Below are 13,418 nucleotides of genomic sequence, written 5' to 3'. Positions count from 1 at the left end.
GATATGATTTTTTTACTATTCATTCAATTATTGTTCACTTTATCTTTCTACTAAATACACGTATTTTTTATTATCATCTTGAATTTGTGAGTTTACAACTTCATTTTGGTGACCCCGACGTGAAAGAACTTAGTTTCGTCGACCATATGATCCCCGCTAGAGAAAACTGGGTTTCGATTTGTGCAAACCACAATAATTCTGGATCTGAGAGCCCGAAAGGGGGGTAATCTTGACTTGAAAATTCTGTCTACTGATTTTTCTCCGTTTGACATCACGTCGGGGTCCACCCCTGGCAAGGTGCTGAAGTTATGGCTCTTTTAACTTTGAACAAAATGGTACAAAACAACCCCCATGACTGTGGAGGTTACAGTACAATGGTTATTATCATGTAAGAATGGTCAATGTTATTATTAACTTTTGTGATTTAAACCACAAAACTAACTAAGCTGAATTTTTATTTCCTCATTATCGAACCACAATTTCTCGAATGCTAAAATACGTATAATTCACTTATCTTAAATTAATAAAGATGCCTTCTCACATACATCTTGCAATTCTCAACTTCATTTGATATTTTGTAAAATAAATTTGAATAATCTAAAATACAGTTGATATGATCTGAAATTAACACGATGCTTTCTTTAGATTAAATCGATCGATTGTACCTATTATATCTATTGTAACTTAAGCTCATGTTGAAATTAGTCACTTTACGCCCTAGTTTTAAAATGTATTATAAATTGGTTATAATTCGATCATTTAGTTAGTCATTACGCCTTTTTTTATTTCGCCAAAATGAAAAAAAACACGTATCAACAAAGACACCAGCTAAGAGAAATGAAAGAAGAATTATTGTACCTCACAAGCGGGCCCAGCAAAATGTTTATATGTTACGATTAATTATTCTCCCCGTCAGATATACGGACTATATAACCTTTTGTGTTTATGGAAAGTTTTATGTCAGGATTTATAATGAATCTCATAAAACCATGTTTTGACGTTTAATAATGTCACACCATTGTAACAGTACATAACTTACAAACCAACTAAAACAACTTGTTGAAGTATTTGAACATTTTAAACCAGTGCTTCCTCCAGATATTATCACTGGATAAATTAATCACAATTACACAAGGAAATATTTCATTGAACACCCCATGTTAACTCTCGTCAACCCGCCACCTCGCATGTAAGCGACAACGTGCCACCGCGTCAACCCGCCATCACTATTTTATGAGGTGGTGGGTTGTCGTGTACGCTCAATGTTCGGTGTCGTCAACCCACCACCTCGCACGTAGACGTCAACCAGCCACCACGTCAACCCGCCACCACACTAAAGAGGTGGCTGGTTGACGTGTATGAACACGTCTAAGCACCACCAGGACAACGTGCCACCACGACAACCCGCCACCACACAATTTTCCGAGGTGGCGGGTTGTCGTGCACGCTAGAGTCAACGTGCCACCCCGACAACGAGCCACCACGTCAACCCGCCACCTCAAACTTCTTCTTCTTTTTGATGGCGGGTTGACGTGGTGGCTGGTTGACGTGGTGGCGCCTTGGCGCGTTCCCGTCAATGCCATGATTTCATTTTTTTAAGTTTAATTTTTTTTAGTCTAGCAGCCGACGCTAATAATTTAAAGTAGTTTCAGTGCTGTTTTAACTAACAGCTGGTTTCAAACTGTCATTGACGTTTTTATGTTACAAGTAGTTTACTTAAATATTGATCGTCGGTGTTTGCCCGCATACTGTTTCAATTTTAAATGTTGTTTTTCCTACCGTAACGGATCTTTGTATTCAGGAAATCTGTAGATTTGAACTATACTTCTACCCTTGGGTAAAATCAAGATTTGTCTTAAATCAAATCTGTGTAAGTAGGCCTATAAGTTTATGCCATGAAAGTTATGTCATGTTTGTAGAATGTGTGTAGTCTATATCGATATACCAAAATTTCGTGGCGGGTTGTCGTGTACGCTCAATGTTCGGTGTCGTCAACCCGCCACCTCGCACGTAGACGTCAACCAGCCACCACGTCAACCCGCCACCACACTAAAGAGGTGGCTGGTTGACGTGTATGAAGATGTCTAAGCACCATCAGGACAACGTGCCACCACGACAACCCGCCACCACACATTTTTCCGAGGTGGCGGGTTGTCGTGCACGCTAGAGTCAACGTGCCACCCCGACAACGAGCCACCACGTCAACCCGCCACCTCAAACTTCTTCTTCTTTTTGATGGCGGGTTGACTTGGTGGCGAGTTGACGTGGTGGCGCCTTGGCGCGTTCCCCTATCCTGATAATTAGACCAACTCGTAAATACCAAAGGCAAAAATGTGGTTCAGATTCCACTATAACTGTAGGTCCCTTAGCTGCCATTAGCTGTTTGGGCTATTAATTAACAGCTGTGTCTAAGGAATATGTCGGCCTTAGTCACTAACAAGGCTACAAGATCGCGCCACTCATCCTACACTCATCTCCATTCATACTTGGCTTAAAATACCTACTTTGTATGGTCACCATTTCACTAAAAAGTATTAAAAGTATTAAAGTAAAGACCAAGTATTGGTTTGTTTGGACAGTTGGAAGCAAAATAAATAAATAAAAAATAGATAAGTAGATTCTGATTTCTTATTCTGATTTATTTAGTTGTGCCAAGAGGCAAAAAACACCATCCGTTCAAATTAAAAAAATAAATAAATTAGTATTGTGTGTTTGTGGGGGTGGGTGGGTGTCTGAGTACCGCACGTTAACTCGTGTAAAAATCATCCGGTTTTGATTAGATTTTGTACAAAAGTACACCTACGTTTATTTGCACGAGTTCACGAACCAGCATAATCAGACCATGGGAAAGGGGTTAATTGGGATAACATTGTTTTCCATTTTTCCCACTTAAAACATTAACTAATGCAATTTATTCCAAAATTATTAAAAAAAAAATTTTTATTTACTCCATTTTAAATGTTTATTAGTAATCCAAAGACTATAAAATCACCATTAAGATTTCTTATTTTTAAATTATACATTTTTAATAACACTTCAGAATACGTGGTTCCATTTGTCTGTCTTTGGTAATAGTTTTCTTGTTGCCTGTATTTTGGCTGCAATCGGCGTGTATGACGTTGATGATACTGACGTTGCGTTGACGTTTTTACTAAGCAAAGGACCTAAAGCCGTGTTTGGTTCATTAGCATTTTGTCATGACGTGGCTGTTTTAAGTGATATTTCTTGTAAAATTAAGTTCTGAACAATTCGTAATGCTTTTTATATTCGTGGTTATTCCGTAAATATTTTCATACCTGTAGTAAAAGCTTTACAGATATGCTTACTAAGTTTGAAACCAAATCGGCCCGTGTAAAGGGTCTCTCTTTTCACCCCAAGAGACCATGGGTTTTATCCAGTTTACACAATGGTGTTATTCAGTTATGGGATTATCGTATGTGTACATTACTCGACAAATTTGATGAACACGATGGGCCTGTTCGAGGAATTTGTTTTCACAACCAGCAACCAATTTTTGTGTCGGGTGGAGATGACTACAAGATCAAGGTATGGAACTATAAACAGAGAAGGTGTATATTCACTCTGTTAGGCCATTTGGATTACATTCGAACAACTGTATTTCATCATGAATATCCTTGGATTCTTAGCGCATCTGATGACCAAACCATCCGTATTTGGAATTGGCAAAGCCGTACCTGTATTTGCGTTTTGACAGGTCATAATCACTATGTTATGTGTGCCCAGTTTCATCCCACTGATGACATTGTCGTTTCAGCCTCCCTCGATCAAACTGTTCGGGTTTGGGACATATCAGGTCTAAGGAAGAAAAATGTTGCTCCTGGTCCTGGTGGCTTAGATGAACATTTGAAGAATCCTACCGCTACAGATTTGTTTGGACAGGCAGATGCTGTTGTAAAGCATGTCTTAGAGGGCCATGATCGTGGTGTAAATTGGGCATGTTTTCACCCCACATTACCCTTGATTGTTTCTGGTGCAGACGACAGGCAAATTAAGCTGTGGAGAATGAATGAAGCTAAAGCGTGGGAAGTGGATACTTGTAGGGGACACTATAACAATGTATCCTGTGTTCTTTTTCATCCTCGACAAGAGTTGATCCTCTCAAACAGTGAAGATAAAAGTATCAGGGTTTGGGATATGACTAAGAGATCATGTTTGCATACATTTAGGAGAGAACATGAGAGATTTTGGGTATTGGCTGCTCACCCAACTCTAAACCTCTTTGCTGCTGGCCATGATTCAGGTATGGTTATTTTCAAACTTGAAAGAGAACGACCAGCATATGCTGTTCATGCCAATATGCTCCTGTATGTTAAAGATAGGTTTTTGCGCAAGCTTGATTTTACTACAAGCAAGGATATGCCCTTGATGCAACTTAGAGGTGGTGGTAAAACCCCTGTATACAGTATTGGCTACAACATGGCAGAAAGTGCACTATTAGTTTGTTCTCGCAATACTAATGTTGAAAGTTCCACATATGATTTGTACAGTGTTCCTAGGGATCACACGGATGGCCATTCGGTTGATGTTGCCGAGAGTAAACGATCAACAGGTGTCACTGCTATCTGGGTTGCCAGAAACAGATTTGCTGTTCTTGATAGAAGCCATGCTCTTGTTATAAAAAATCTTAAAAATGAAGTAACAAAGAAAATTGACCAGCCTTCATGTGATGAAATCTTTTATGCTGGAACAGGAATGCTTTTGTTAAGAGATCCAGATAATGTCACCTTGTTTGATGTTCAACAGAAACGTACTTTAGCTCAAGTGAAAATTTCAAAGTGTAGGTATGTAGTTTGGTCTTCAGATATGAGCAATGTTGCATTATTGGCAAAACACACAGTCATAATCTGTAATAGAAAAATGGAGACATTATGTTCAATTCATGAAAATACAAGAGTTAAGTCAGGTGCATGGGATGAATCAGGTGTATTTATATATACTACTAGCAACCATATCAAGTATGCAATCTGTAATGGTGATCATGGAATTATTCGGACTTTGGATTTACCCATATACATCACCAAAGTCAAGGGAAATCAAGTGTTTTGTTTGGATCGTGAATGTAAACCTATGGTCCTCAGTATCGATCCAACTGAATATCGTTTCAAGCTAGCTCTTATCAATAGAAAGTACGATGAAGTTTTGCACATGGTCCGTAATGCCAGACTTGTAGGCCAGTCCATCATTGCCTACTTGCAACAAAAAGGATATCCAGAAGTCGCCCTTCATTTTGTTAAGGATGATAAGACAAGATTTGCCTTGGCTTTAGAATGTGGAAATATTGAAGTGGCTTTAGATTCAGCTCGTGCTCTTGAAGACAAGTTGTGCTGGGAACGACTTGGCCAAGCAGCCCTGATGCAAGGTAATCATCAGATAGTTGAAATGTGTTATCAAAGAACTAAGAATTTTGAGAAGCTTACTTTCTTGTATCTAATTACCGGAAACTTGGACAAGCTAAGAAAAATGACCAAAATTGCTGAAATTCGTAAAGACTTGTCAGGTCAGTATCAAGGAGCGTTACTATTAGGAGATGTAGTCGAGAGAATCAAAATACTGAAAAGCTGTGGCCAGAATTCTCTAGCTTATTTGACAGCAGCAGCCCATGGCTTAGAAGAAGAAGCAGAAGCATTGAAAAGCGTATGTGATGGAAATCTTCCTCAAATTCCTCAGAATGCCCGTTTATTGAAACCTCCTGTTCCTATTGCTCAGGCAGAAGCTAATTGGCCATTACTTACTGTATCTAAAGGATTCTTTGAAGGTGCTATGATGAATGCTGGGAAGGGTAGTGGAGCACTGTCAAGCACAATTCTAGCTGCTGAAGATACTGGTGGTGAAGGATGGGGAGAAGACGCAGAGCTGGGGATGGATGATCACATGCCAGGCGATGAAGATCCAGAAGAAGTTATTCCTGCATCAACTGAAGAAGGTAGTGGATGGGATGTTGGCGATGAAGATTTGGAACTTCCCCCTGATTTAGAAGGAGTTACATCTACAGCTGAAGAAGGATATTTTGTAGCTCCAACAAGCGGAGTGTCTCAGAGCAAGGTCTGGGCGACAAATTCGCAATTACCAATTGACCACATCATGGCAGGCAGCTTTGAAACAGCCTTCCGTCTATTGCATGACCAAGTTGGAGTGACAGAATTTGCACAGTATCATAATCTATTTTTGGCAGCATATAGTCAATCACGAACCAGTTACTCCACTCTTCCTTCTTGTCCATCAATCTTTGCCTACCCTCATCGCAATTGGAAAGAAGCAGGACCAAAAGGAGGGCACCCAGTGATTTGGGTCAAGCTAAGTGACTTGGTATCTCGCTTGCAACAATGTTATCAACTCACCACTGCAGGAAAGTTTTCAGAAGCAATTGATAAGCTTAGAAATCTCTTACTCAGCATCCCTCTCCTTGTAGTTGATACCAGACAAGACATATCTGAAGCGCAACAGCTTATGCAAATCTGTAGAGAATATATTATTGGCCTACAAATGGAAACAACTCGCAAAGAATTGCCTAAAAGTACCTTGGAGGAGCAGAAAAGGATTTGTGAACTGGCTGCCTATTTCACTCATTGTAATCTTCAACCAGTTCATCAGATTTTAACATTGAGAACAGCCATTAACTTGTTTTTTAAGCTCAAGAACTATAAAACTGCTGCATCATTTGCACGACGACTTTTAGAACTTGGTCCTCGGCCTGAAGTTGCTGCCCAGGCACGGAAAATGTTGCAAGCTTGCGACAAGAATCTGGTGGATGAACACACTCTGGCCTATGATGAACACAATCCATTCAACATCTGTGGGAAAAGCTACACTCCAATCTATCGAGGAAAGCCCGAAGAGAAGTGTCCTTTATGTGGAGCATCATTTCAGCCTCAATTCAAGAGTTCCATCTGCAATGTGTGCAAAGTTGCTGAAATTGGAAAGGATGTCATGGGACTCAGAATCAGCCCCTTGCAGTTCAGATAAGTAACCAACACACCCACCCTACATTTTTATGTTAAAAGTGATTTTCACTAAAATCATCAATTTAGCATGTTTTGTAAGATCATAAAATGTTAAATAGGTATTTGCTTATCAGCCCAACTGGGTTTGTATAGGCTACTTTAATTTTGTTAATATTAATAAAAACCAGTTGCAGCGATTGTCTAAAATTATATTTCTGTTGTTTAAGCAAGTTTACTTCTAGGTTTGGTCTTTTTTAGTAGGCTACCTAAGTAAACATTATGAATTGAATCAGCAGATACAGATGTAAAGCGTAGAACTAATTAAATGTAAATTTCATTTGAGCCCACTTGAAAATTATTAGGGGGACTATTTGGGGGACGCCAGCTAAAATCTCCTCTTTTTACAAATTACCATATGGCAACCCTTTACAGGGTAGCTAACTAAAAATAAGTCATTAAGCAAAACAAATTTAAATGTCTGTTGTATCTTACTTTATTCGTAATTTAATTGTTATTAGGGTCACTAAAAGTCACGAGTTAAAAATATTGAGCTACACAATACCAACTACAAGTACAGTAGCCTACATTGAAATAGGGAGATAAAAGTTTCTTAAATGCTACACAATTAATTGTCTATTAGTCTTAACGAGGAGAGCTATGAAGTTAACTAAGTTATGGTTATTTCACACCCTTATCCTAAGTCGATAAGTGGGCAAAGTTAAACTAATTAATAAACCTCTCTTTTAAGGTTGAAATGAATTCATTAATAGGCCCTATCTACTATTTTGTTAGGGTAAGTAGTAATATTTTTTGTCAATATAAATATAGGCTAACTTGAAGACATGGGCACGCTATATTGCTACAAAATATCCAGCAAGTTAATTTGGATGCGAAAAAAAGTTTTTTAAAAGCCATTAAGATTTAATGAATGGAATGCTTAAGTGTGTATTATTGAAAATATGTGTACCAGTAGCCTTGATCTTATTTTGGTATGTACTGATATTTTTTTTTGGGACGTATTCCATGTATAACAATTTTTCCTGAGATAGGCCTATGCCGATTTAATTTTAATTATGTATTGTTTAAAAGATTGTTAGCTTGTTTAGCCTATGTACTAAGTATGCTTATTACTCTTGTAAGTACAGTTTACTCTTGTTGATCTGGCAATTTACGGGGTCCAGATTAGTAACAGTGCCATTTATTGTAGGTTAGGGTTGCCATATCCTCGGATTTCCCCGGTGATTACCGGATTTTGACGTTCAAAATTTAGCTCCCGGGGTATTTCTGCTAAAAGTGAGAAATCTCTTTTTTTACTCTCTACATTGTATAAATGGTACTTTTGGAATAAAGTAAATGTTTATGATCGCAAATATTTTTGTGCAGTGACTGAAAAATGCAACTCTTGTACTCTTTACTAGCCTAACGTTTCTTTATTCCTTAGTTCACTTTGTCCAGAAACATCCTTAGTTATTGTCTGTTTCCTTCCAGTCAGTCCTTTGCTTTGCATCTGCCGGCCAGTCCAAAGGTATCCGCTTTCACTGCCAAAGCCGAACCGAGTTTAGCAGACAGTTGACAGTTCCATTTAAATACAAAAACATGTTTACTTTGGTGCCAGTGAGTTAACTTTTTTGTGTATGACCCATACCGTTTCTAATATTTGTGCTATGTAGGTATACAATTTTGCTAGCCCGTAAATTTATATCCACTGTAGTAGTGGGGGACGCCAGCTAAAATCTCCACTTTTTACAAATTACGGTATGGCAACCCTTTACAGGGTAACTAACCAAAAATAAGTCGTTAAGCATAACAAATTTAAATTTATGTTGTATCTCACTTTACTATCGGAATTTAATTGTTATTAGGCCCACTAAAATCATAAGTGAAAACTATTGTTTGCAATGAAATATTTACCTTTTTTAAGTGGTTCCTTATCATACTACAGTTGTAATTGTGTTGACTAGGCCTTACTTTAAACTCTTTAGTTTGAAAGAGTCTATTGATAACCAGCCAAAATAATGGCTCGCTGTTGATTATTAAAATACAAACTTAACGAATTGGATTTCCTCAATTAAAATCACAAACTATTCCTCTTAAAGTGTGCTTAATGGTAAAAGTGGTATTGTAAGTAATAACTAACTGTTGTTGATACAAATTTTATCACAACTAAAAAAATACTGCTAGATGAAAATTGCCAAATTAGCAAGAGTCTACTGGTGCTTTATAAATAACTTTTTTGTATAGTACTTGTCCTAGCTTTTAATTATTTTTAATATTTAGGTACTATTCATTAATTTGTCCAGTCACTTAAAGGTCTCGCCCTGTGGCCTACATTTTCGGTTAAAATTTTTTCAAGATATTTTTGTTTCTTCTGTTTAGAATAAATTGTTCACTTTTCAGAATTGGATTCAAACAATGACCACTTAATGAAAGATAAACATATTTTTTACTCGTATTAATGAGGTGATTGATTGAATTTTCTCAGTATTTAAATGCTATTATAAAGGTTATGTTTGATTGTTCAATAAATAAGTGTTATTTCTGGAATTAGTATTTCCTTTGCCTGAAAACTAACATACATGGAACATAAAATTCATGGTCTTTTTCCAAACCATATGTTTAGTTATTTTATTAAAAACTTACCTCACATTATGTCTAATTAAAAAAATATTTTGCCGAGAAAAATTTCAAATTTATTTAATAGTCTGGTAAAAAAAATCTAAGGAAATGTGATAATCTCATAAAAAGTTGGTTATAAATTGATCAGTGAGTATGCGGTGGAAACATTTTCATCAATGCTTATATCACTCCACCTTGCAGCTGCATTCTTTATACAGTATATTTTTATACCTTTTCGTTGAGTTAACTGACTTAGAGAAAAAGCTTAGCCTAATACAGTAGGACCTCAATATCTCGAATCTGAAGGGGTTATGATAAAAATTCGAGTTATCAAGTTTGTCAACTTAAAGAGGTTCGAGTTATGAAGGTTCCATATGAAAAGTTTGAGATACTGAGGTGTTGGGGTATGACAGTGATGTTACGTCACGGCCTTTATAACTCGACTTTAACGTGTTAAACCTTTATAAATCGAACTCAAACTGTATTTATACGTACTGAAGAGTAACTTTTGAAGCAAAATAAAAGTTTTAATGCACATGAAGTAGGCCTACTGTATTTATTATTTCGCAATAAGTTTGATAAATTACATAAAAATAAAAAACATGTTAAATAAAAAAAATAGTTTAAATACTGTACAAAATACAAAACAATAATACAGTATACATTAAATCATCCATACACGGAACTACATTTTCTGTGTATAATGTCTGTTTAAAGCAAACGTTAGTCAAACTCTTTATATACAGGGTGTTCATTTGAAAACTTTCCATATCTGTTGTGTGCAAAGGTAAGGCTTTTAACACTTGTATGTTCTCATTTCCCCCTAATTTGGACATGCCAAATCCAATAAAATTATTTTCAATTTCGAAAAATGCCCCAAAAGGGCCCAATTTGGGGGGTAGGGGTGCTTTTTGAGAAATTTTCAAATGTAAACATGGGTTGTGTGATACATCAATTTAAAGGTCTAATCACCCCGACTATTTTGGTGCAATAAAAATGTAATTATCTTTAACCGTATTTACAGGGTGGGTCAAAACGTTTTTAAAAAGGACTTTGAAGTTAAGTGCCGTATTACCCAAACTACTGAACGGAACAGCGCCAAATTTCTTTCCAAGCTTATTCTTGATCTACTCTTTAAGATAACTTGTAAAAAGGGCATTTTCCATGTTATCTTCTAATTTTTAAAAAATCTCAAATTGTAAGAATAAAAGAAAGGTGAAAACTCAAAATTCTTAAGTAGCAAGGTATGACAAATTTTATACCACGTGAATGGTCCTTTTTTAACAAACATTTTACGTATTTAAGTTTTCTTTCTATCTCTTACCGTTTAAAAATTGCAGTAGAAAAACTGAATTTTCCATAGTAATATTGTAACTAGTTTTCTAATAAAACAGCCAAAATTCGTCTCTAGACACATTTAATGGTGCATTAACTGAAGGAAACAATTCATAATTATTGATACCCTGATTGACAAACAAGTCGTTACGTTTTAATTTGTGAAAAACAAGTCTTATAGCTGATGAGGACAACCTACATGTGGGCTGTTTTCTGTAGTACCATTGACTAGTCAACGGTAGTACTAATTTCAAAAAGTACTATTTTCTGTAGCATCTAATCGAATATGGTGTACACTTAAAAAATATACTTTATTTTTACTTATTGGGCAGAACAAAAGTGTTTCAGGATAACTGCAAAGTGTTTAACAATAAATATCCAGGTAAGACCTTAAGTCATAAAGCTGTAAATGATTTGGTTAAGAAATTTCTGAAACTGGCTCAGTTCCCAACGAGAAAAAAACAGGATGAAGGGTCCAAGATGAACTGACACAAGTAAAAGTAGTTGATCAATTTGTAATTAATCATAATACATCGTTGAGCAAAGTGCAATGTGTTTTGTTAGAAAACTAGTTATAATTTTACCATAGAAAATTCAGTTTTTCTACTGCAATTTTTAAACGGTAAGAGATAGAAAGAAAACTTAAATACGTAAAATGTTTGTTAAAAAAGGACCTTTCACATGGTATGAAATTTGTTATACCTTGCTATTTAAGAATTTTGAGTTTTCACCTTTCTTTTATTCTTAAAATTTGAGATTTTTTAAAAATTAGAAGATAACATGGAAAATGCCCTTATTACAAGTTATCTTAAAGAGTAGATCAAGAATAAGCTTGGAAAGAAATTTGGCGCTGTTCCGTTCAGTAGTTCGGGTAATACGGCACTTAACTTCAAAGTCCTTTTTAAAAACGTTTTGACCCACCCTGTAAATACGGTTAAAGATAATTACATTTTTATTGCACCAAAATAGTCGGGGTGATTAGACCTTTAAATTGATGTATCACACAACCCACGTTTACATTTGAAAATTTCTCAAAAAGCACCCCTACCCCCCAAATTGGGCCCTTTTGGGGCATTTTTCGAAATTGAAAATAATTTTATTGGATTTGGCATGTCCAAATTAGGGGGAAATGAGAACAAACAAGTGTTAAAAGCCTTACCTTTGCACACAACAGATATGGAAAGTTTTCAAATGAACACCCTGTATACTGTAAAAACAAGCTACTGTAACAACAAAAATAATTTAGATTTATTTGTCTTGTAATTATCTATATTAAAATACTGAATAGCCACAATATTGTACATACAAAAGTTATGTAGAGAGTATTTAAAGGGAAAATACAGTACTGCACTAGTGTGATAAACAAAATGCAACGTAAAAACCACCTCAACAACTGGCAGACTACTGACTACAGTACCTAGCCAAACAGACACATCAGGAAGCAAACACAGGAAGTTGGATTTGCACGTCTCGACAGGAATCAAAAGACAACTGACTTGCACTGTTAAGGCAAAACTTCGAATTATTGAGGCACATTCGTGCGAACTTCGACTTAAAAAGGTAAACTTCGAGTTACTGAGGCTCGATGACGGGAAAATTCGAGTTACAGAGGTAGAATGTTACTGTTCAAAAGTTGTTAAAATTCGACTTATTGAGGTTAAATATTTAGAAACTTCGACTTATAAAGGTACTTTTAACATTATGATTAATGTGGATTTCAAGGGGATTTGTAAAAAATTGAGATATTGAAGAATTAGAGATATCAAGGTTCGAGTAATTGAGGTTCTACTGTATACCAGAGTTATCATCTAAATAAAGTTACAGAATGATTTAGGTCTTACCTATATTAGCACCTTCCAGATAGTCTTGAGCATACAAGTACAAAGTATTGATAACCAAACCACATCCATGGAAGAAGCAACCTTTTGTCTAATGGTATAGGGCAAGACTTCTGTCCTACAGTCTGTGGTTTTGGATTCAAATGCCATACCTATCAATTATGGCTGTGGCAATGTAAAAATGTTGTGACCTTCATGGCTTAGCCTTAAGTTATGTGTAAACCGGTTTTGGGCTAGAGATTAGGATGTGAAGGGAGAGTTAAAAAAAAAAACCAAGTCCACGTTTTGTTAAACTTGTTTTTCTCATTTGAGTTTTTTTTGTAGATTATTATTAGGCTTAGCAACATTTTCCAAAAACTTACCACATCATTTTGTGTTTAATTTATTGAAATTTACAAGTAGGCTACAGTAACTTACTTACTACATTTCTTGACAGTTTCGGCGTCTAACATTTAGGTTGGATGCTATTTGCTTCAATTAGCTGCACCCTACTCTTAAGTTATCAAATTAAACTTTTGAGTAATACGTAAAGGCACGTTTTAATCATTCGAAGTTGACTACTAAAAGTTGCTCTTCTCTAATTTAGAGCATCAAGTGGAAAACGCCCGACAACTCGTCCAGGGCGCGTGGAGGAGGAACAGTTTCCCATTAGTTTTCTACAAGCTGC

General features: G+C 36.2%; 1 protein-coding gene across 1 annotated transcript; it reads left to right on the top strand.

The window, feature by feature from the left end:
• Positions 1 to 3,150: 3,150 nt before the first annotated feature.
• LOC128985786 (coatomer subunit alpha-like) lies at positions 3,151 to 9,506 on the top strand. Its single transcript, XM_054405659.1, has one exon. It carries the CDS (start codon positions 3,319 to 3,321, stop codon positions 6,982 to 6,984), a length of 3,666 nt encoding a protein of 1,221 aa, XP_054261634.1. The 5' UTR covers positions 3,151 to 3,318; the 3' UTR covers positions 6,985 to 9,506.
• Positions 9,507 to 13,418: the final 3,912 nt, after the last annotated feature.

This window comes from Macrosteles quadrilineatus, unplaced genomic scaffold (genome assembly GCF_028750875.1).
Source record: "Macrosteles quadrilineatus isolate MER2022 unplaced genomic scaffold, UCM_ALF_1.0 Scaffold_2__2_contigs__length_208266976, whole genome shotgun sequence".
NCBI lineage: Eukaryota > Metazoa > Arthropoda > Insecta > Hemiptera > Cicadellidae > Macrosteles > Macrosteles quadrilineatus.
This window is presented reverse-complemented; position numbering and strand designations above follow the sequence as displayed.

Bases quoted from the DNA above. Each gene is read 5' to 3' on its own strand.
- LOC128985786 (XM_054405659.1), top strand. From the start codon at position 3,319: ATGCTTACTAAGTTTGAAACCAAATCGGCCCGTGTAAAGGGTCTCTCT.